The 24,352-nt window shown below is 38.0% G+C and overlaps 2 protein-coding genes across 2 annotated transcripts in view; one reads left to right on the forward strand and one right to left on the reverse strand.

Moving 5' to 3' along the window:
• Positions 1-8,168, forward strand: part of rfc1 (replication factor C (activator 1) 1) — a 22,799-nt gene extending 14,631 nt beyond the window's left edge. The window contains exons 15-24 of the mRNA XM_017715032.2: positions 824-912; positions 1,281-1,418; positions 2,031-2,126; positions 2,760-2,858; positions 2,990-3,144; positions 4,479-4,596; positions 4,800-4,945; positions 5,168-5,381; positions 6,472-6,654; positions 7,377-8,168. Of these exons, the coding sequence (XP_017570521.2) occupies positions 824-912; positions 1,281-1,418; positions 2,031-2,126; positions 2,760-2,858; positions 2,990-3,144; positions 4,479-4,596; positions 4,800-4,945; positions 5,168-5,381; positions 6,472-6,654; positions 7,377-7,466 (1,328 nt within the window). The 3' untranslated portion in view covers positions 7,467-8,168. The remainder of the gene's footprint in view (positions 1-823; positions 913-1,280; positions 1,419-2,030; positions 2,127-2,759; positions 2,859-2,989; positions 3,145-4,478; positions 4,597-4,799; positions 4,946-5,167; positions 5,382-6,471; positions 6,655-7,376) is intronic.
• A 2,816-nt stretch (positions 8,169-10,984) lies between these two features.
• The window catches only part of si:dkey-92j12.5 (multiple PDZ domain protein), a 104,756-nt gene continuing 91,388 nt past the window's right edge, over positions 10,985-24,352 (reverse strand). The window contains exons 31-42 of the mRNA XM_037532622.1: positions 21,906-22,319; positions 21,554-21,637; positions 18,714-18,931; positions 18,041-18,188; positions 17,861-17,932; positions 15,614-15,662; positions 15,481-15,524; positions 15,242-15,361; positions 14,339-14,443; positions 13,878-13,966; positions 13,638-13,758; positions 10,985-12,560 (exon numbers count right to left, since the gene is read on the reverse strand). Coding sequence (XP_037388519.1) covers positions 12,393-12,560; positions 13,638-13,758; positions 13,878-13,966; positions 14,339-14,443; positions 15,242-15,361; positions 15,481-15,524; positions 15,614-15,662; positions 17,861-17,932; positions 18,041-18,188; positions 18,714-18,931; positions 21,554-21,637; positions 21,906-22,319 — 1,632 coding nt within the window. The 3' untranslated portion in view covers positions 10,985-12,392. The remainder of the gene's footprint in view (positions 12,561-13,637; positions 13,759-13,877; positions 13,967-14,338; positions 14,444-15,241; positions 15,362-15,480; positions 15,525-15,613; positions 15,663-17,860; positions 17,933-18,040; positions 18,189-18,713; positions 18,932-21,553; positions 21,638-21,905; positions 22,320-24,352) is intronic.

Genomic DNA, 24,352 nt, shown 5'->3' on the forward strand with positions numbered 1-24,352 from the left:
GTTGCACTGGAGGTATAGCTACCCTTAATTTTTTTGCGGTTCAGGTTTCTGTTAATTGCCTCTTATTTTATTTGTCTATTTTATTAGTCTTTTATTGAAAAGCAATGCATGTTATTTGTTGTTTTTATTTGTCACAGTGACATTGCTTTAGAGCTAATTCGCATCAATGCAAATTTATTGAGCATACCAAAAAATTCAGATACTTTCCTTGACTAATAAACAGTAGCACCAGAATGGTAAATGAGCCAGAGTTAGAACAAAAGGCAAATTTTTATGTTGTCCCTGAACAAATGTTAAGATACCCTTAAATAATTTATAATACAAGTACAATATTAACACCTAGAATAAGCATGTGATAAACATACACAATAAGAAAATGCATATCTAGCAAAATACACAAACAAACCTTCATAAAACAAAAAAGCACCTACAAGCATTACAATCAGAATTCTACACACAACAGGGCATACTTGTAATGATAGTTTGTGAATGGATTTATAACGTTATGGTATGGTAGTCTCATGCTAAAAGTTAAGGTTGGTTAAATTTGTATATTTTTCATATTTTGGTGTATTGTTCAGCTTTTATATTTAAGCATCAGGGGTTTCACATGGTGAAATACCCAGCAATGGCATGTCCAAAAAAGTCGATATGTTGGCATGGTATATTTTCCCTGATACAGATAACACCGTAGGTGATCAGCATGGGATATTATAGGCCAACGGATACATTGAGGAGACTCTATTAGAAATATGGCTGCAAAAACAGAATTAAGTCACAATGTTCTTGGATGGCAATAACACACTTTTGCGTTTTTGGTCAGGTACATCTCAGACAGTCAGTGATAAACATGTTCTTATAATGGATGAGGTGGATGGCATGGCAGGAAATGAAGACAGAGGAGGAATACAGGTTTGTTTTTGTTTTGTTTTTTTTGTTTTTTTTTTTATTTCTCACACATTTACATCATAACATTGCTGGTGGAAAAGGTGGAGCACTTCCTAGTGTTAACTGTTTAATTTCAGCCATCCCACATCTACATATGCTCAAATTGCTAACAATCTTGTGAAAGTTGATAGGGATGGTATTACATCTAAAGTCAGTTAGGTTTGAGATTAAGGTTACAGAAAGTGAAGCTTAGAATTAAGGACAAGCTATGTTCAGTAACACAGATCACAGTGTAAGTGCATGGTGAGCATCTACGTTTTATGGGTAAAAGGTTGTGTTCATTTCTCTGCTTGCTTTTTGATCTTTTCTCTCTGTTTTTGTAATTCATGTAGGAGATGATTGGTCTGATAAAGCAATCGAAGATCCCCATTATCTGCATGTGTAACGACCGCAATCATCAAAAGATCCGCTCGCTTGCTAATTATTGCTTTGACCTGCGCTTTCAGCGTCCCCGTGTGGAACAGATAAAGGTAATGAGCTTCCCTGATCTTCTTTTGTCAGTGGAAACATTTGGCAAACCCTTCTGTGACATTCTAGGACAGTTTTTATGTTCAGTTTTTTATTAATCTGTCGAAGTCGCAGGGTTGGCCAGTCTTGGTCTTTGAGATCTACCACCCTACAGAGTGTATCTCCAGCTTTAATCCATCACACCTGATCTGGGTAATGAGGGCCTTCAGGGGCATCTGAATAATAAAACCAAATGTGTTGGATCTAAACTCTTCAGGATAGTAGATGTCAAGGACCAGGATTGGGCACCCCTTCTTTAAAGGAACAATCCAGTGGTTTTATCCTAACCACTGTCTTCCACATCTGTATCATGTGTTTGATTACGTCAGACAGTCATTTTACCGTGTACATGGTTAAGGAACAGAAAACCTGTTTTAGTGAACCAGTTGTCTTCTCCTTTAGCTGTTTTTTGGTTCAGCAGGTTTGCTGTTCTTAAAAAAAATTCTCTAAGAATGGCAATAACAGTAATTTTCAAGTATTTTAGTATTTTTTTAATTTATTTATTTATTTATTTTTTCAAGCTTTCATTTTTTGCTTTCATTTTGTTCACTTACACCCTCTCTCTAATCAATCAGGGTGCCATGATGTCCATTGCTTTTAAAGAAGGTTTAAAGATCCCACCTCCAGCACTCAATGAAATCATATTGGCGTCAAATCAGGATGTTCGACAGGTATTTTAAACGGCAGTTAACAGCCATGTTTGTATTGTCAGACACAATGCTGTATCATTATTGTGGTTATGGTTGGTTGGTTGGATAGTGTAGTGGTTAACACCTCTGCCTTCTATGCTGTAGACTGGGGTTCAATCCCCGACCAGGGCAAGCACCCTACACTATACCAATAAGGGTCCTTGGGCAAGACTCCTAACACTGCCTTGGCCTACCTGTGTAAAATGATCAAATTGTAAGTCGCTCTGGATAAGAGCGTCAGCCAAATGCCATAAATGTAAATGTAAATTATTGTTTTGTCAAGGCTGAATCACATCAGTGCTAATTTGTTGACTCCACTTGTACCTGTAAAATGAGTCTACCGTTAAAAATGTAGTCTTTTAGAATTTGCTTTTAACTTTTATTGCATTTTGGCAGATGCCTTTTGTCTAGACAGTGTCCCTCCAGTCTAGTTATAATTTAATCATGTTACAGAGGTAGGCGATTGACTTGGGAGTCTCGCCCAGTGTGCATGTAAAATTGACTGATCATGAAAGATCATGTCTACAGAATCTTCAGAAACTCGCTCGCTTTTTTTCCAAAGTGAAGCTTTAATGATGACTTTTTCATGTCATTTCTAATGCGTTTTCCCCCTAGGTTCTTCATAACTTGTGTATGTGGTCAGCCACAGACAAAGTCATGACCTACGACCAGGCAAAAGCAGATGCTAATAAAGCCAAGAAAGACATGAAAATGGTACACGCTTATGTTCAAATTCATGCTATTGAATTTATGTATTATGGAACACACAACCACACTTTCATACATGTGAATGGATAATACATGTGACTGTTATTAGGGAAATTAATTAGTGTGTATTTGTACAGGGGCCGTTTGACGTGTGCAGGAAAGTATTTGCCTCAGGAGAAGAAACTGCCCACATGACTTTAGTCGACAAGTTAGATCTTTTCTTCCATGACTACTCACTAGCACCACTCTTTGTCCAAGAGAACTACATACATGTACGGCCAGCTGCAGCGGGGTAGGTAATGCACAAAAACGCATGCACGTCAGGATGTGGGATCATACGTTACTATTAGTATTATATTAACCCAATTGTCTTTATCAGATAAATCATTAACAATGATTATTAATAGCAGTTATTGTTTTGATCACAGTTGTTTTCCAAAGGTGTTAGCTTTTATAGCTGTATGTTTATGGTGATACTTACTGGACGTGTTTTCAACCATTGGGTTTAGCCAAATATTTGTAAATAGAAAAGAGAACGCAGAAAATGTATTGAAAAATGATATGGGTCTTATGAAAACAAAGGTTGTAAGTTCTGGATTTTGTTATAACACCTTTTAAATGGCAGGAGTAATGTATGTTTGTTTGTTTGTTTGAGCTGGAGCTCTTGCTTGTGGAGCTAACTTTGGTAACATTTATAATAGCAGGCCCCTTTAAAAGGTGTCATAGCATGCATTTATTCAGCATTTCAGATTGTTCTGATTTCTACATGGAAGGTACCTGACTGGTTGGGGTGAAAAATGCCCAGATGTGTTTTTTTCATACCTGTTTATAGCTGTATGATTTGGCACTACAGCAGCAGGGCTGCTTACAGGTTGTAGTTGAGGTTGTGACGCTAACAAAGTTGGAACTGCCCCTGTCTTCTGTGTCAAATGATGAGCAGAACCTCCTCAATATTTTCCAAGGTTTCAGAAACTGTCTGGAGCGAAATGTGCAGAGCAAACTATCAACATTGAATTGATGTAATGAAGAATCCTGTTAGATGTGGGTGCTGAAGTTGGCTTCTTATTTGCCAGCTTGTTTTGCGAACTTCCTGTTCCACCATAAATGATGCTGTAATTATATTTTGGTGCTTGTACAAGCTGCAGCATTTAAGATGGATTTATATCCCCTTCACAGCCGGGAACAATCCATTTCTGCCCATAGGCCTCCATTGTCTTGGTGTTGCTCTGTTGCCATATGTATTTTGGGGACATAAATATTATTATTTATATTATATTATATTATAGAGTCAAGACTGTGTAGGTCCCCTAGTTTACCGCCATCTTTTGCAAATGCAGGATTTGCATTTGATGAAGGAGAGAACAGTGTTCATGATTTGTCAGTTGTACATAGTGAGCCCTCCTTATTAAACTATGCCTATGTAAATATGCATTTTTACATTCTCTAGAACTGGACACTGGGTGTAGAAACAAAGAGGCGTACCAAAAAAAAAATGCTCAGTGAGTGTATTATATGAATGATTAGGTTGTTGGCTGCTAGGCCCTGTAATTAAGTCTTGCCTTTTAAATGTATCTGATTTTCTTTTGTTTTCTTGAACAATTGTTCCATCGTGGTGGTGGTGTTTAGGGGAAATCTGAAGAATCATTTGGTGTTACTGAGTAAAACAGCAGACAGCATAAGTGATGGAGACTTGGTGGACAGACAGATCCGCTCCCGACAGACATGGTCTTTACTGCCTACACAGGTAACACACACACACACACACACACACACACACACACACACACACAGTTGCATCCAACATAAATCTTGTGCATTATGTATTATACAGGTTGAAGACACAAACAGAAGTATTTATACTTGTATGAATTGTATATGCTCTGTGTGTGTGTGTGTGTGTGTGTGTGTGTGTGTGTGTGTGCGCGTGTGTGTGCGCACGTGTTTTAGGCGATCTATGCCAGTGTGCTGCCGGGCGAGTTGATGCGAGGTTACATGAGTCAGTTTCCTACGTTTCCCAGCTGGTTAGGGAAGTTTTCATCCACAGGCAAACACAGCCGCATCGTACAAGAGCTTGCATCACACATGAGTCTGAAGTAAGTATATGTGTGTGTGTGTGTGTGTGTGTGTGTGTATGTATGTATGTGTGTATGTATATATAATGATTAGCATTACGCCTCGGATTGAGGGAGAAATTGTGGTCTCAAGTTAGAGCTCTTAATGTAATAGAAATGGAATCTTGACAGCACCACTATGACCGTGCCCACGATTCTGTTCTCATTAAATGAGTACACAGCCCTGTGTTTCACTTTCTGTAGGACATTGAGTAGTAAGGAGGCAGTGAACCTGGACTACTTGCCCTACCTCCGCTCTGCACTGTTGGTGCCTCTGCAGTCACATGGTTCAGAGGGGGCCAATCAGAGTGTGAAGCTTATGGATGACTATGACATCATCAAAGAGGACTTTGAGAGTATAATGGAGATCAGTAGCTGGGGTGGACAGCCTGACCCTTACTCCAAACTTGACTCTAAGGTATGTGATTGTGCGTTTTGCCTATACTGAATGTTATTTCATAAAGCAGGATTTCACTGTTAGCTCCTTAGCTCTTAGCTTGTAAGGCATAAGCCTATAAGTGGCCACCTGGGAATATCTTGTAACTGCAAAGCATTTATCCTGTTTTATATATTCTGATTCAGCACAAACATCACTGTCAGGTGTTTTAGTTCATGCTCTCAACCAGTGGTATGTGCTGTGAGTTGGATAGCAATATATTTCTGTCGTTTATAAAATGTTTTGTGTTCAGTCCTGTTGAAAAGCGTTTTGTTTTATTCATTTATTTATTTATTAGCATTTATATTGGAGAAACTAAGAAGGCAGACGTTTTGAAATGCAGTGTGGGAGGAGCTCTAAAGCTAAATCCCCATCTGCTAGAATAGGTTTTATAATCCCATTGGCTGCTATGTGCTCAGATGAAAAATCTGTAGGACAAAAGGTCCGCTGTGTTATCTTGCACACACTGTAATTTTAAGGGTGGTCAATACATATGACTCTGCAGATATTGTGTAGATCATACCTGGGATTTCACAGGGACATACGACACAGGAGCCCTGACTACTGACCGAGAGGATGCTCTGAGACAAGCATGATAACTTTAATGCATCTCACCACTAGGGTCTGCATGTTAGCCTGTCATATAGCTCTATTTATGTAGTAATTTATGCTTCATCTCATTTAGTTATTGGAGTTAATAAACTTAACTTACAAAAAAAGTTAATCAAGATTAAAACAAAAACAGTTGCACAACTGGGGTTTATATGTATAGTGTGGTTTATATGGTTTATATCATTTGCTTAATTGATTTTGTAATAGTAATTTTTTGTTTGTTTTTATTTATTTTTATTTGTATTATTTTAAATGACTATTGTTTAAATGTTAAAGAACAAAGTAGTTGGTTGGTTGGTTTTACGGAGACACATACCATTGGTATGCAGGACCAAAACATTTCTGCCAAACTGCTGAATCATCTCTTCAGTGCCCTGTCCATAATGAGGAGTTCTTGTCTGATCTACATTACAAGTAATTTGACTAATCTGTCCCACATTTCCCGTCCTTTTTTCTGCAGGTCAAATCAGCTTTCACACGTGCTTATAACAAGGAGTCCCACTTGACCCCATACTCGCTGCAGGTAGTAAAGAAAGGTCGCAGAGGAGCCACAGATGTTGACCTCGGTTTAGACCCAGAGAATGATCTCCAAGGTCAAGAAGATGAAGAGGAGGAGGAAGTTACTGCTGATGCCATGATCAAGGTGAACACTGCAGTAGAGCATTGCGGGTTTTACCAATCACAGTCCATATCTATTCACTGGCCACCTTATTAGGAACAGCGCTAATACTGGAGAACTCTCGTTGGTTTCAGAGCAGCCAGAAATCTTTGTGGCAAAGATTCATCAAGGTGTTCGAATCATTCCTTAGAGATTATGTATCACGTTGCCTTCATTGAATCACCTAATTGCCAGGTTTAACAGCTGCACATTTATGCTGCGAATCTCCTGTTCTTACACATGCCAGTGTCCTATTGCAGTGATTCCCAACTTGGTTATCACGGCCCCCCAGACAGTCCTTACTTTTCCTGTGTGCTGCAAGTTGGGTTGGAGCAACAATATGGACCGTCTGGAGAGCATGGAATACTGTTTTGGCAGCCACTGCTCTATTGGTTTCAGATCTGGTGACTGGGGACGTCACTGAAGTTGTGATATTAAAATAATGTTCTGTTGTGGAGCTCAACATCTGTCAAGTAAATAGTCCCCCCACAGTTACACCAACACCAGCTTCAGCATCTGAACACTGTTGCTGATCATGTGCATCACAGTGGTCATATTTTCCCCTTTTAATGGCTGCTTGTAGAATGCTAATACGTGATATTTCTTAAGTGGTTGACCAATCTCAACACAGCCTTGACATAAACATATTAGTGACACGTTAAAGCAAACATAATTTTTTTATGTTTCTTTGTCTTCTGACTTTACAGCAAAAGAAAGCCAAAGCTACGAAAGAGGCCAAACAGGAGAAAGCCGGGGATCCTGGAAAGGGCAAAGGTAAAGGAAAGGGCAAGAAGTGAAATGGAGAACTGAGAACAGACAGATGGACGGAAGGCATTTCTTACAAGTGCCCGCTCATTGAGCAACCTTGCTGACTAAAAGCTGGAAAGATAAATCAAGATGACAGTCAAAAAAAAAGAAGAAAAAAAAAAAGACTTGGCCTCCTTCCGTCTGCCCAGAGGTCAGTATTACCAAGGAATAAGGGCTAAGAGGGGTAGGCGTTCGCAGCGTTTAGTGACTGAGAACAAGAGGGCGGTCAATTCCTCTTCTTACACAGAGCTCTTGCACTGGATAGCGCTCAGGAACAAGGACAGCAGAAACGACTGGGACCACAAACACATGCTCTTACTTACCAAATGAAAGTTATTTTGTATCTCTAAGCAAAAGTAAATTTTCATTAACCTCCGTATCTGAACACCATGGAAGCGTTATAAGGTTACGTACGCACTTTCCACAGCTTGCGTACTTGTGGGCTTCCTTAAGTCAGTACATACACAATGCACTCTCGTTCTGAACTGCCTCTCGATCAAGCTGTAAATATGTGCAGTTGAAGTCTCTTATTTGCTACTTAGTACATTTGTAGTCTGTGGAGAGTAAAAATTGCTTTGGCTTTTGAATGAAGGCACTATTGAATACACCGACAGTGTGACGTAGTGGCCTGTAGCACATACTGTACATGACTAGTGATTTTCACCAAGCAATTAAAGAGTGTAGTGATTTTGTGTGTTCTGTGCTTCAATGAACCGAGAATGCATTTCACCTCTCTCCATGTGAAGAAGGGTTGACTAGACATCAAGCTTCATTCAGGGATTCTCTCCGAAGTATTCTCATAACATTTAAGACAGTCACAGAACTCTACCTAATGATTTCTGGGATCTTTTTAAAAAAAAAAAGGGAAAAGGTGTCTTTTTAAGTTGTTTAAAACTGAACGCGTAGGACTTCAGAGGCTGAACAGAAAACCATAATTAGGCATTGACAGAGGAATCTGAATTTGATTTGATTTACAAGAAGTGGGACCAATTTCGTGAAAGGGAAAATCATTCAAGGCAGATACGTAACTGATTAGGAATGTAAGTGGTAAGTCCAACCACATTTGTAAGTTTTTGACTGGAAAACCGTAGCTGCTATAAACCAGGCATTTTACTAGTCATTAGAAAAGTGCAACATAGAAGGTAAGCTGTATATTAATGTCTTGTTATATCTGAAGCTTGTAACAATGCATGCTAACAGAAATGAACATTATTGTAGAGGTGTGGTTTTTTTTTTTTTTTTTTTGGTTTTTTTTTTATAGTACAAAATTAAGTTCTAGCTCTAGTCGCAATTCAACGCTGACCAGGACCAGTGATTCTGGGCAATATATATATCTCAATACATATATCAATATATAATTGTAGTGCTAAGTTTAGGGCTAACAGCAGTCCTAGCAGATGAAACCAGATGAAATCATCAAGAACACTCAACAACAACAAAACACTCCTGCCTGATATAACCAATGCTGAAATTAACTGAAAAACATCAAAACCTGTAGAATGATACGTCATTGTAGCTTTGGAAATAATTGGTTAAAATACAATTGAAATTAAACAGTAATGTAAAATAAGGAAATTCCTCCATTACACAATGTGATTAAACTGAACCCCATGGAACTTCTCATTAGTCTTTTTGTTTTTCTAGATGCATTTATTTGCAGTGACGCTCACTCACTTAACTATTTCTCTTCCCATTGGATGTGTGAGTAGAGGAACGCTGCTTGTTATTGGTAGAGAGCAAAATGTTCCCTTAGTAACCCCCATAAAACTTACAGAATCTGGAGCAGGACTTTTAAATAGTCATGTACTGCAAATTTGATATTTTATTGATCTTTTCTAGTAAAAGTCTGTTACAAAAAAAGTACAGTACAGTTTCTAGTATTATACTTTTTTTATTATATATTATAATTATATTTCTCCGACAACATTCAGGTAAAGCAAAGCAGGTTAATGCCGACAGTCATTCCGGTGAAATGGTTCTAGCAGGTTTATTTATATGTGGTTGGATAGTGTAGTGGGTAACACCTTTGCCTTCTACACTGTAGACTGGGGTTCAATCCCCCACCAGGGCGAACACCCTACACTATACTAATAAGAGTCCTTGGGCAAGACTCCTAACACAGCCTTGGCCTGCCTATGTAAAATGATGAAACTGTAAGTCGCTCTGGATAAGAGCGTCAGCCAAATGCCATAAATGTAAATGTATTTAGGTAAAAGAGAAATCTGTTGGCTTCTCCCACTGAACAGTAGAACTGCATGAGTGAACAGTTAGAGTTGCTACAGTTTTGGAAGCAACTGCATTTAACAACAGTATTTGAGCAGGCTAGACTTTGCTTTTAGCAGCATGAACGTTTACACTTTTCAAAGCCTAAAGGTCCATTAGACGCCACCTGTGGAGCCAGAGTACAAGTCACAAGCAGCAATGGAATATGTGTAGCTCGACCAATATATCAGTTTGATAATCATCTGGATCCAAAATCCTGGGTAGTAGTGCCACTGAGGAACCCAATAAATCAACCCTTGTTGAAACATTACGGTTCAGGCTGCACAGGCAAATCTAAGCACAAAACACAGAGTTAAACCAGTGATGTTAAAATATATCTAAACCTCATATTTAGCATTAGGATAACATAAAATAAAGTACATTTTTATGAAGAGACCTCGTGGAAAGTTTAAGTTTGAGAAATGATGCGATTAAGGACTAAATCCGTTCAGTGAATAAAATGCTGCTTACCTAAAACCGGTATAAAATTCAAATCTGAAAAGATTCGTCTGATTTCAAAAGGATTTATTGCACTTTTAAATCTTTAGAGAACAATGTAGTAAATTGTAAATGGTTTAAGTGAGCATTGTTTCTTATGTAATTTTACAAGTGCTCAAGATGACCTCCTCCAGCTGTACGGACAGCAATGCGATAATCAAATTCATCCCATTCTTGATTGAGCGTGTCGGATGTTACTGCACTCATTGCTTTTCAATGCGATTTCGCAGATCATCCAGTGCTGTGGAAGCAACACCGAACGCTCTGAGCTGTTGGAGGTTTACTGAAGGTTCACAAAAATCATGTTGCACAGTTATGGCAGATTCACTCATTGAAGTGGAGAATTTAAAGCGCTGTGTTCTCAGTAGTCGCCTTCTCCTCGCAGACTGAAGGGAGCCATCTTCTGGCATCATCTTTCAATTGGTATGTGACTGGTTCCTAGGGGCCTCATACTTGTCAAAATACAGCGCTTCAAAATCGGATGAATCTTTTTAAAGCAGCTTGTACTATACAAATGAAATTATCAGCTGATGTTATCAGAATTCTGATTCTGAAGTTATCAGAAAAATAAAGCTGGTATCTGTATCTACATCAGCCACAGCATTCATCATATTGGTCGGGCCCTGTCCTAGAAGGTCACCTTAGTGTATGGTTGCACTCCAATAAAAAAAAAAAAAAATGTTGGTTTTATTTTGCTACTCCATTTGAACACAACAGCTATGCTTCACATTATGTAAAAAAAAAAAAAAAAGCTCATGTTAAATGGACCAATAGAAATGCTCCAAAATGAAAAAATTACATAATATCAGAAAAAAATAATGCCATCTAACACAGATGATGCATCAACAAACAATACATTAGCCAAGTTAACAAAAGCAGCCTTTATGACAGACAGTACATTGAGCAGAGTCTTTGGGGATCCAGGGGCACACAGCCGTGGGAAATGCCGTGGTAATATAAACACAACAGTCTAATTTCACTGCAAGGGTTCCAACCAGTAGTTTTAATGGTCGGTTTATCACCGAGAATCAAGCTTCTTCTGAAGTGACAGAGTATATTAACACTTGTTAGATTTTCCAACCATGGCCATTTATTTCTACTAAGTTTGATGGTGACGATGCACAAATTGATAAGAGACATGCATAAATTACATAAACATCGAATTTTACTCAGAACAGCTTAAAAGCTCATGATTGTTTTTCCTTTATTTAAATATTACATTTAATAAGCAGTTATCGAACTCCACTTATGAGAACACACCCTTCTAATGGAAGTGTACAGAGCACAATTAATGACGAATACTTTGTCTTTCTAGGCACCATTTATTACATCTCAGACACAGCACGACATCCTCAAAACAATACCCACTGTCCTGCCATCCGTGCCTCTTCTGATTTCTCAAGATCAACAAAAATATTTCAGCTAGTCAGATCAGCTAAATTTAATGGTACCTTAATTTCTGTGATAAGCACCAACTGACACAACCACAGATAATGTTAACGTATAACTGTTATTCTCAGCCTCAGACCAAGTAATATGTAATCAAGTCTGTATGTTCTCGTGTTTTATGGCTACTGCACACCAACCACTGAGAGAGAATACATTTTTTTACATTTATGTGTCAACAGCAGTGTTAATCACATCAAAAGACGTAGTTAACGGTAGCATCTCTCTAGTTTAATATGAGCCAGATGGAGGAACTGTGGGATGGGCAGCTAAAACATTTAAATCAGTTATATAATATACTTTTATAGTAGCATTTATTATCAATAAAGCATTTTTTTCTGAAATAAATACCAGAATTAATTATGCTGAGTAATTGTATTGAAGGGGCTGTAAATATATATTATATCTGTGACACATTATGCTTTTTAGAACAAGCCTTTGTAAATGCTAATGTAGGTTTATAATCAGCTGTCATGACAAGCTTATGAACGCTGTCCTGCCAGTAAAACTTTAACAAAATATTTTAAGAGCAGGAATAAGTTACCCAAGCTAGGTGGTGAAACGAAATCTTAAAAAAATATATATTACAAATTCTTATAAACTGTTTCACTGTTGTCCTTCCCCTTGACTTGCCCGGCTAACAAAAATGTACTAGCAAGTCTTAGAAGATAAAGCTACAGAAATGTTTCAGTGGAGGTTATAGTGTCTCATTATCGGTGTGCGAGGTGTGTTTGAGAGAGTATGGTGAGTGTGACTGCACCCCTGGCACGTCTCAGAATCTCCGCAGCTTCAGAGTGTGAGATGCCTTCTAGACTCCTTCCATTCACTGCCACCAGCCTATCACCAGACCGCAGGCGCCCATCCTCCACCGCAGCTCCCTGCACAGCATGAGGTACAAACAATACATGCATGAGGTACAATAACAGGCTCTAACATATTTTCATCTAACAATAAATAACCTGGTAGCTTTATATTAAGACCAGTTAGCTAGCTAAGTAAGCTTTTCTTCAGCTTAGCTGCTGACAGCTAAATAAATGCATCTGAACCGTTAATGCAGTCATCTGTGAGAAATCCTTCACATTCACTGAGATTTGCTAAAAGACCTTGTGTAATAGATGAGCCATCCTCAGCATCTGGCCTGTCTGATCTTTTTACGGGATATTTGTTGAGTCAATATGTTTATTCAGAATGTACCTTTCAGAGAAAATGAACACACTGATGAGGAGTTGTTGACGTGTTAATACCCTAATAAACTGAACTTTGGTCCGGCCCACTAGACACCAGTGTCTAACGTGGCCCACTGCTTATGACTTCTGACACCTCTGCTCTAGCTGATTGTCTTAAATGACTTCGAAACATTGAACAGGTTTGCAACATAAACGTCCTACAAGCAGTCACTAGCTGGATTCACCCGATGCACATCCATAATATGCAAATCCAGAATTTCATGTAATTTCATACATAACAGTCTAATTTTGACTACATTTGGGGTGAAAGTTGTGAATCGGCCAGAACATGTTTGGTGTCCAATTTTGGAAATAACCGTACAAAAATAACAAGTAGAGCAGCAAATGCTGGAGATTTGATGAGCTGTCTGTGGGAGCATCTAATTACACTATTTCAAATAGCTTTGATTTTCCTTTAGAAACACCTGTGTAACCATAAATGCCTGTGTGTTTGTTTTTATAGGTAATTGTCAGAAACTATTTAAGCAAGTCTATTTGAGATTAACTTAACTAAGAATGACTTAGGCATGCTGCTTGCACAGTGACTATTGGTGAGTATAAGCTTCAGTGCTCATCTTATAGCTCGAGTGCAAAACTAAAGAAAACGGCAAACATGACTTAGCATGACTTAGCCGTTCGACTACAACTGCAGTAAGCAGAGAACAGGGCAAATTTTACTGTAGCCACAGGTTGCTGTAATTCATAAAGTCTGTGTCCTGCATTTATCACCTTGGGGAAGATGTTCTTGATGTAAATGGGCAGGTATCCATGGGAACTGCGCGAACCTCCCGCGATGCTGAAGCCCAGGCCAGCAGAACCTCGCTCCAGAGATATCGTCTTGTACTGAGAACTGAAATGTATGCACATACACTTGCCATTTATCAGAAAGAACTAAAATATAAGTGCACTTTCAAGGTTTTCTATTACTGACTGTAGCCCGTTAAATATAATAACAGTTGTATTGTGCACCTCAGGTGGTTCTGGGTGGTGTAGTTTGCAGGGGCACCAGGTGAAGACTGACCCCAAGCGGACTGACTAGGATCACAACATGGAATGACCTTGAATGACGCACAGAGGATAGCCACAGAGAGAAAGACATCAGAAAATGAAGCTTCACAAAGCTGCTACAGAAAAACAAAATTTTCTTGTAAATATTTTTCAAAATTCTACGAAAGTCCTGCCTCTTGGTTGCTGTTGCTATGTCTGTCAAAAATTTAGTTAAGGTCACTTGGTACCATCTATATTATACAGTCCAAATATTTTTCATTGAAAGATAAACTGGCTTTGCAAGATGCTCAGTAATTTCAAGTTTGGCTTCTGGAAATGCAGGTTTAATCATTACTTTGCAAACACTCAATTACACAATTAGAAAGCATGCCACTGATGTTTAACTGTGTCAGATTTTCACACGGACATACACAAACCCACACCTCCAGAGTGATGGCACCACTGGACTTTCTCAGGAGGGTGTTGACCTCTGTGTGTGAGAGCTCTTTGATCAATGTGCCGTTGATGCTGACGATCCTCTCGCCTACCTAAGGAGGCATTCGACAGAAGAACAAATTTCTCAAGACGGTGAAAAAACTTCAAACTTCTCACCATACAAACCTTGACTAATTGGACCATGTCAGGTAAATCCAGTTGTTTTATGGGAACAGATTTTGGCGAAATTCAATTGTTGAGAAACCAAGGCCAGTTGTGCTCTATAGATCCCCAGGCACAGATAGTTGGAGCATCACCAGGGATCAAACTCGCAATTTACTAATGACTCGGCCAACATGTGCCACTCAGGAGCCCCCTTATTACACAACATTGTTAGAAATTCACTGCCTGAGATAGTTTTGAGAAGATTTAGACCTAAAGCATATTTTGGTTTTGACTGGTACGTGAAGGGTGTTTTGAGGCCAGTTAGTCCTGAAAAGAAAACTTCTGATTTATCAGTATTTTATTAATATCAACACTACATGCAAAAAAAGAAGGTTCACTGGTCGTTCTGGATAGAAAATCTGCAATGCACTATTTCACACTAAACCACTCTGAATTGTGCAAAAATGTTGGAAACCTGTGGAATCCCCATTTTACTAGAGACTTACGTGTTTTCTGATACTTTTATCTATAAACCAAGTTGTACAAAAGTACATAGGTAAGCTAAAAAAATTTTTTTTTTTTTTTTGCCCATTTTTCCATCACCAATAATATTAAATCACTTAACAATCCAAGTGTGTGATGTTTGTTGCAATGCAGAACTAAGTAGTAAACTTCTAACATCAACGTCTTGTTAGATTAATTTGGGGTCAAGGGAAAATTATGTGAAACTTCAGCTTTAATTATACCTCCAGTAGTCCAGAGTAGGCAGCAGCTGAATCTGGGTCTATGGCAGACACATAGAGCCCTGCTTCCTCCTTTAAACCTCCAACTGCACTCAAATGCAGCCCCAGAGAGTCTGAGATACCCTGAGGAACAATCCCAGACAGAATAAGCATTAATAATAAAGAACAAGCTTCTAGCCGCTAGTCCTAAACTAGAAAACAAATGTCCTACCTAACTCTTTAACAACGTGAATAGAACACACCTTCTGCAGTGTAACTGTTCTGATGTCTACATTCCTTTCCACAGCTGCATAGGGAAACGGTTGATTGATTAATCATATGTTAATCGCGTATTAACTTGATAACTACTAATTATCGTTTATAATTTGAACTCACAGTCATGAATATCAGATGCAGGAAAAGGAGAGGCATCCACATCACCGACCTGGAAAAACAACAAGGCCAACAGGAGCAAGTTTACTAGGGAAAAGCAAAAGCAGTGGTGAAATAACTTAAAGACCTGAAACTTAAAAATCTGAAACTATCTGTAAAGCAATTTGGAAGATACAATAATTAAATCGATTAATGTGTTATTTTTTTATGCCCCAGATTCTACAGTGTTGTACCCTTTTATAACATTTGTGTGGTTTTATGTACCAAAACAATCATAATTCTTTCTGCAGGAGCATTTCCAACCATCTATCCCTTAGAATTAAACAAGCTGTTGTAGTTACTGTGACTCTAAGATGGGCATGTGCGTAAAGGACCTCTGTTCTGATAGGTTAACCTGTAGTCTGTGCTGAAATACTCATTCTATTTATGACTACTATATCTACCTATAATGTGAAAGGGGGGGGGTCTGCTGAAGGCTGAATGGGTGGATATATAGAAATGTACTTTTGTTTTTATTTAAAGAAAACGGGCAGCTTAATTTCTGCATTTGGACTGGACAGCAATTGGAACATTTTGAAACTTAAAATATATTTCTTTTTTAATCTCTGCTTTCCATGACATGGGCTTATGATACAGGTATTTCTAAGTTTAAGGTACAGCAAGTTTTGTGTTGTATCACAAATAACATGCATCACAGCTGTGATGATCTACAGCATTCACCTCCTATTGTTTTAGTATATATTAAACCCTCAATCCGCTACTAGGTTTCTCACTCACGTTATGAAATTATTATTTACAGAAACGACTAGCGAAAATGTTTATTTCTCCTATTTATTCATGTTTAATCTTTCATTTTAACACTAATAACAGTGAGTCTAGGGTTTGAGGGGTTAGTATGTTGATGAGAAGTGATCAGTACAGCAACATGCAATAAATAACAAACATACAAAAATAATGTGACAGGCTTTTGATTTGAAAATAACCATGATGGCCAACTCAAGCACACAGCAAAAATGAATGTGCTCTTATGTAAAAGTTTGGATATATATATATTAAATATACACTGCTCAAAAAAATGACAGGAACACTTTTTAATCAGAGTATAGCATTAATTCAACTTCTGGGATATTGATCTGGTTAGCTAAGTAGCAGGGGAGGGTTGTTACTCAGTTTCAGCTGCTTTGGTGTGAATGAAATTAACAACAGGTGCACTAGAGGAGGAACAATGAGACCCTCAAAACAGGAAAGGTTTAATAGGTGGAGGCCACTGACATTGTCCCTCCTCGTCTTTTCTGACTGATTTTTCACTAGTTTTGCAGTTGGCTTGGGTCAGCATCACTACTAGTACCATAGTGTGGTACCTGGACCCTACAGAGGTTGCACAGGTAGTCTACAGTTACTCTAGGACAGCTGGACAAGGCCGAAGGTCCTTAATCCCTCAGCAGGACCAGTATCTGCTCCTTTGTGCAAGGAGGAACAGGATGAGCACTGCCAGAGCCCTACAAAATGAACTCCAGCAGGCCACTGGTGTGAATGTGTCTGACCAAACAACCAGAAACAGGCTTCATGAGGGTGGCCTGAGGGCCCGACATCCTGTAGGGGGAGCATGCCCCAACGTCTGGCATGCAATCAAGGATATGGAGGACATACAAACTACTGAGTACCATTTTGAATCGCTGCAGTGGAATTTCGGCTAAATGGACTAGCCTGCTGTGTCATCTTTTCGCTTTGATTTTTGGGGATTTCTATCAAAACATGTGGCATCCTTTCGTTCCTGACACATTACCCAGTCCATATCGTGAAAGATATTCTGCATGATTTTTTCCCCCTTGACATCTGAGGTGTTTTCAAAGTGAATTTTTTTGAGCAGTGTATATTTCAGTATATAATAAATATAATTTGTGCTCTAAAATGTGCAACACAGTGCCATACGGAAGTTTGTTCCTTGTAGAGAATGCGTTAACTTATATTAATTTAGAAATGAGAGTTACAAGTAATAGTAACATGAAATGTCATGGCAACTCATTACAGCATATGACATCTGACATGACATGATTTTTATGGCATATTGTGTTGATATTATGTGGTAAGGTTTAAGTATTAAGTAGTGTTACAAATTTATAAAGTTGATTTCCCCCATATCAAGTTAACCACTTTGAAATTGTTATGTACATTTTCACCCTATTGCATGTTGTACTTCATTGTGTACAGTCTGTGTGGCTCTGAGTAATTCCATTGTTTTTTTTTTACCTGGAACTCATATGAGTAGGGCGGAGTAGCTCTAAAACGTGCCACTTCCAGCACCACTGACCCACTGCAGTTCTGAAACACACACACAAAACTAATGAGAGACCCTAATCACTAGTGATGGAGGCTATTTAACTGTATACTCATTTCTCTCATAACAGCATGCTGTGGAGTGTGAAAGACCTGTAATAATGTGCGGGCGTAGACTTGAGTCACAGCCCGGATGTCCTCTCCGTTTACAGATAGAATCTGGTCACCTAGCGACAGTCTTCCATCTAACTGTACCACGCCACCATTCGTTATCTCAGACAGAAATATTCCCGTATCATCTCTGCAACACATTGTACACACACCGCTGTCATTTCCACAGGCAAAAACATATTACAGCAAAACCTGACTTTTTCTGATTTGTTACCCCATTTTACTTCTAATTTAACTGTTCCCTATTCGCAGCATTGGTCAACCTTATAGTCAGTATTGATCGCTGTGGTGGCATTAGGACCCAGACGCCTGAAAAGTGGTGTAATGCTTCTAAAAGCTACATTATAGAAAGTAACTATTAGAAATAGTTATGAATGCTCTGCCTGATGATTGAGACATTGTTCTATGGCATGTTTCCAGATAAGATTTTGGCTTAAAACATATATTTTAAAATCCATTCATGGAGATGCCGGATGTTGTAAGGCAAAACAGTGCCCTAAGATTATTTGTCCAGATGAACAACTCCTAATGAAATAGTATACACTAGTACTGTAGATGTTTTGTCAAATCCGTTTATTCTAATAAAACATTACAGCCACTTTCAATACAGCTGGACTGCAGCATATGATAAATTCAGAAATCAGTGTATGTATACCTTTTACCCACAATGCTCATCCCCAGCTCCTGTCCTGGTCCTAACTGAAGATCTACGATGAAAAGATCCCACATGTCTTCATGAGTGTGTGTCGCCTGCTTGGGGAAGTTGTGTGTGGATGGGTGTCTATACACACAGAGGCTCACGCGTTGTGGACTCAAGCGCAGGACACTCAGCGCTTCCTCATGAGTGGCCATTCTTAGATCTATACCATTCACCTGGAGGAAACAGTGGAAGGCATGTGAGATTAGGGAACAACATCATATTGACCCTTATTCTTTAAAGTTGCACAGAAATGAGGACAATTTGACCATCCTAAATGATGTACACAACTTCTCCAACTGACTTGGGAAACTTTTCTACATCGACAAAATAAGCAATGATTAGGGCACAATTTGTGTGTGGAAACAAACGCTTACACACAAGTACCATATTTACATATCATTTGCAACAGATACAGCCAAATTAGTATATGCAAACCCTCGTATATGCATAATTTATATGAAGCGCACCTGGTCTGATTGGACACTTGAATGAGCTACTGTTAAAGGTTTAAAACAGATCAATGGGTATTAATAATATTTTTTTTTTATAGATTATGAACTAAAAGAGTAATTGGTTAAAATGATCATTTTAGGGATATGACAGATATTATTTATATATGATATATGTATGCTATATATGTTATGTCTGTTATCACATAATGTCTGGGATCATATTAAAAAAAATATTGTTGATTGAGGATGATTATTTGAGTATGTTACATGAAATAACGTAATCACATCTAATCTAAGGTCATTCAGAATGATATCTTGGTAATGTGCATATCTGATTATAATTTGATTGCTTAATTGTAATTTGGTTTGGTCGAATTGTATCTTGGTACAGGGCATTTGAAAAGGTCACTCAAGGGTCTTGCAAAAGATCCAGTCATCTAAACCTTCCTATTTGATCACATTTAGCTTCTAGTGTCACAAGGTGTCTTGAGGACTGGGTCCAGTTATTTTTAATTATGCTTTTCTTCAGCATTTAATTTTCCTCATACACATTTGTTTCTAAAATGTTCAGTTCCTTATATAACCACTTTCTTACAGCACAGTCTGTCAGCTAATTCCAATATTCCCTTTATCCAGAGGCTGGTAATGCTATTTCTTCCTATCACATTGTTAGTCAATTATTATTTCAACCAATCGTTACAGTGTTAAAATCACAGTGATTGAAAAGAATAAAATGTGAAATTAGCAAAATTATAATTTTCTTAAAACACTGCCTGCTTAGGCTATATTATGTATTATATGTATATACAACCTCATTTAAAAAAAAACTGGGAACACTGCAAAATGTAAATGAAAACAAAATGCAAAGATGTGCAAATCATTTAATACCTATACTTTTTTGAAAACAGTAAGATGACAATATCTCAAATGCTAAAACTGATCAATTTTTTTTAATAATTTTTTTGAAAAATATATGCATATTTTGAATTTGATGGCAGCAACACGTTCCAAAATAGTTGGGATGGGAACCACTGCACTACATCACCTCTTGTTTTAAAAACACTAAGTGTGGGAACTGATCAATTGCTGTAGTTTTGGAAGTTAAATGTTTTCCCATTCTTACTTGATATAGGATTTTAGCTGCTCAACAGTTCGGGGTCTCTTTTGTAGTATTTCTTGTTTCATTTCTTGTTGCTATTAGGGAGTTTTTCTTAGCCCTTGTCACCACTAGAGACACTCATGGTTTATTCTATTTTTTTTATTTGCATTATTGTCTTTATTCTTACTCTCCAAACTGCACTATTAATGCTGAAGTGTCGATCTATTTTTAAGTCTATGACAATCTAAGAAATGCATGGTGCAGCCAAAGACATTATAAAGGATATAATATAAGGTATAATAGGGCTGGATAATTTGAGAATATATATTATCATAAAACATTATGCCACAATACAGTATAACATGCTTTTCTTAACTTATTGTGCATATCATAGGTACTTATATAACACTGATCAACTATATGTTTCATTATAAAAATTTGTATTATAAAAATTATAAAAATTAAATACTAGATTTAATGCAACACAGTATGCAAAATACTAAATAATACTCATTGTATTCATAGTTTATTTTTTTTCTTATTGTAGCACTACTGTTTCTTTTTTCTCTGTTCCAGATGTCTAAGAAAATAAATATTGTGACATATTGTGTATCTTCGAAAAAATTCTTGAGGTATTATTATTGAGGATGTTAGATTTTTGCTGTATTGCCTACATCTAGGTTGTAATTTGAATGGTAAATCTTGTAACGCTCAAGATGCCATTTGTTTATAATGAAAGTCCTGCTCTTCAGTGAAATCAGCTTGCTGTCTGCTGCAGGAAAAGCTCCCTCATTGTGGAGACATGCAGTAGTCTAAACAAGCTGATATTGTTTTTTGTGGGTTATTTTATTAGTGATTTCAAATATGTTTTTAAAATGTTAATGTGGCATTTAGAGTTTATAGTCCTTATTCAAAAAGACTGAATCAAAATAATTGTCTGGGGTGTTGCAAAGATGGCTTTTGACTGGATAGACTTTAATACTCCAGACTTTAATACTCGCTTTTCCTTTAAAAAAACACAGGCCTTAAAACTTTAGTTTTTTCTTTAAAATCTGCAGGCAAGTCATAATGCTAGAACACACACGTTTAAAACAAAGAAAAAATAAGTTCATAAATTTTAATCGAGAAAATGCTTAAAAATTTACAGTTTGAATACTCAGCAGCCACAAATTGTATTTGAACAAATACAATAATCTGGCAGTATATAAGCTGGATTGCAAGTTTTTAAAATACTGTTACTGTACCTCAAGAATTTGATCTCCTGCAAGTAGTCTCCCATCCCTATGAGCTGCACCTCCCTCGTTCACCTCATGAATCAGAATCACTCCCTGAGACAGGCAGAAAGACAGAACAGAGGGATAATAAAGTATTAATTATACACAGGTCCAACTTTATTAATAATTAGTTGTACCTATGTCCATGTATGGAGGTTTTTAGAATATAACCCACTAAATTAGCACCTCCCTGTGCAGTAAATCCACCCCTTGGTTTGTTTATATATGTTTATTTGAATCAGCAGGTTCAGTATGCGTGTCTGCTTGCATGCATAAAAACACTAAATTTGTAGCACAATACTCAAACTCAGCCTATGCTTACCATTAATGTGTTACAGCCACCAACAATGCTAAGTCCCAGGCCAGAGTGTCCTTTACAAAGTTCTATGGTGTTTAAATGGCCGGGTATGATAGGGCACTTCAGGGGGTCAGTGTTCATGGAGTATGATGGACAGCAGGAGGAGCCAGGCAGCCCAATGTCAGAATGACTGGTTAGGGAACAGCATTGGGTGTGACTAAGATGAAAATTTTGTGTAGGACTGGTTGATGTGCTGTGAGACATGGGCAATGTGTAACAGCCAGGAGGAATGGGACTTGCTGATCTGCTGCGAAAAGCAGAGGAAGGGACACTGAAAGGTTTGTGGTTGGATAAGACGTTGAAGGGACTCAGGTGGTTGATGCTGCTCTTTTCAAAGGAGCAAGACTTTTGTTCATTCTCTAAGATGCTCCTTCCTTCCTGAGAGAGAGAGAGAGAGATTTAATTTAAATTGACAAGATGGATAAAGCATAATGCTCTGTTGTGTAAATTGCAGACCAAGAATTCTGAATACCTATCAGTCATATATGACATTATGAGCATATACAAGCTTGACACTCACTCACAAATGCCCTCAGGAACATGGTTTCTTCCCACACACTCACAAGAAAGTACTTGTAAATACCCCCCCTGGCATCCACTACTCACATACCCAAAGTTACATTTGCATATAGGGACTCGAACAGGAAACCATGTTTTCTGGGATCTGATATCTCAGTATAAGATGCCAGACCAATAGACTGATTGATCAGTTCTGGAGATGGCACCTTGCCCAGGAAGGCTGGGTTAGTCCACAATGTCAGGGAGGATTCGTTTAAGCCCCACTAGAGATAACAGTTGCTAACAGAAACTGTATGTAGTTTAGAGACATGCCTCACTAGAGACACAGCGAGCAGAAGTGCAGTTTTTGAGGGCAACCATATTAGGATGATTTTTTCTGCTGATTCAAAAGGAAGACCATAAAGAAACTCCAACACCAATGGAAGATCCCAGGGTGGCAATCTCAGTGTGACTATCAGCTTATGAGAGCTCAGAGAGGAGCCCCCATCTAAAGGAGTTAGCCAAGGCCGTCACGTAAACTTTAATCATAGAACGAGAAATTCTAGACTCCAGTAGTGATTAAAGAAAGAAAAGAACTAATTCTATGGTAGAAAAAAATCGACCAATCACATGTGTTGTAAATATCATATGTGACACTACTCAGCCAATCATCTGTGCATTACTATGAGCACCAAGACTCAAGTGAGTGACGCACAGACAAGGGGATGAAGTGAGAAAGTAGTCGGAGAAGAAAGGGAGAAAAAAAAAAACTGACAATAAATTTTGTGGAAATGTGACTGAATTGTACTTTATTTAATTTGACATTCAGTTGTTGACTGTACAAGATGTTGACATAACTACTATTTCAGTAAACAGTATATGGAACCGAATCAGGATGCAAATTAGACATTATGATATTTCTGGACCTTTGCTTAAGGATATTTTCTCTAACTAGACCTTACTGAATTTTAATTAACGACCCCTGCTCTAGAGGATGGACGACTGTATGTTCAAGACTGTGGGCTTAACTTTACGGGTACACCAGTTTATCTCACAAATGGCCCCGAGGTCCACACCCACAGCTGCAGAAATTTTGAATGAGGGCGCCAAACTTCCGAGTCCTGGTCCGAGCATGTATACTTGCCTAGTGCACAAATAAATAATAGCTCTTGACCAAGCAAGCTCAAGGGAAGAGTGAAAAACAAGGACAATGATATACAGAGAAGGAATTCAACCCATGGAGGATGAAATCTTGTAATTGAAAATGATACGATATCAAGCTGCACAATCAAACACAAGCAAGAAGAAAAGGAGGGCTTTCTCGAGTGAGTGTCAAGCTCATATATGCTCACTTGCTACATCACTCACTATGTTATGTATGACTGACTGATATTTAGAATTCTCAGTCTGCAAATGCCATAGCAGAGCATTATGTACTTATAAGTACTTATATTTGGTTTGAGGTAAATATGTGTTGATTTAGGTATACAGGTAGCATGATGCTAATTGGTGTGTTATGAGCTTCCATTACTTGTTAATTGGCCTGGTAGCTCCAGTGCAAAACATACAGAGTCAAACTTCAGACATCAAACATGTTCTGGTTAATTGACCATATTTGGGATTAGGGTAAGAAGCGTGTACAGTTGTCACACTAGAAATCTGTACATGACCAGGCTGGACCAAAAAACTACCAATGAAAAATCTTTCATTTTGCTGCAGCATACTGTACACCGAGCTATAGCAATACTGTTGTTAAGTGGCGTAGCTGGTGGCCATGGCATAACTGGCATGTGAAATTGGCTAACTCACCTGCTATAAAGAGGAAAAATACAAAAGTATTCACAGACAGTAGAGACAGTTTATATAAAAGATAAATACCAAGAGATGTAGAGTTTTGATTAAATACTAAGTTG

Source organism: Pygocentrus nattereri, chromosome 22, assembly GCF_015220715.1.
Source record: "Pygocentrus nattereri isolate fPygNat1 chromosome 22, fPygNat1.pri, whole genome shotgun sequence".
In the NCBI taxonomy this organism is placed as follows: Eukaryota; Metazoa; Chordata; class Actinopteri; order Characiformes; family Serrasalmidae; genus Pygocentrus; species Pygocentrus nattereri.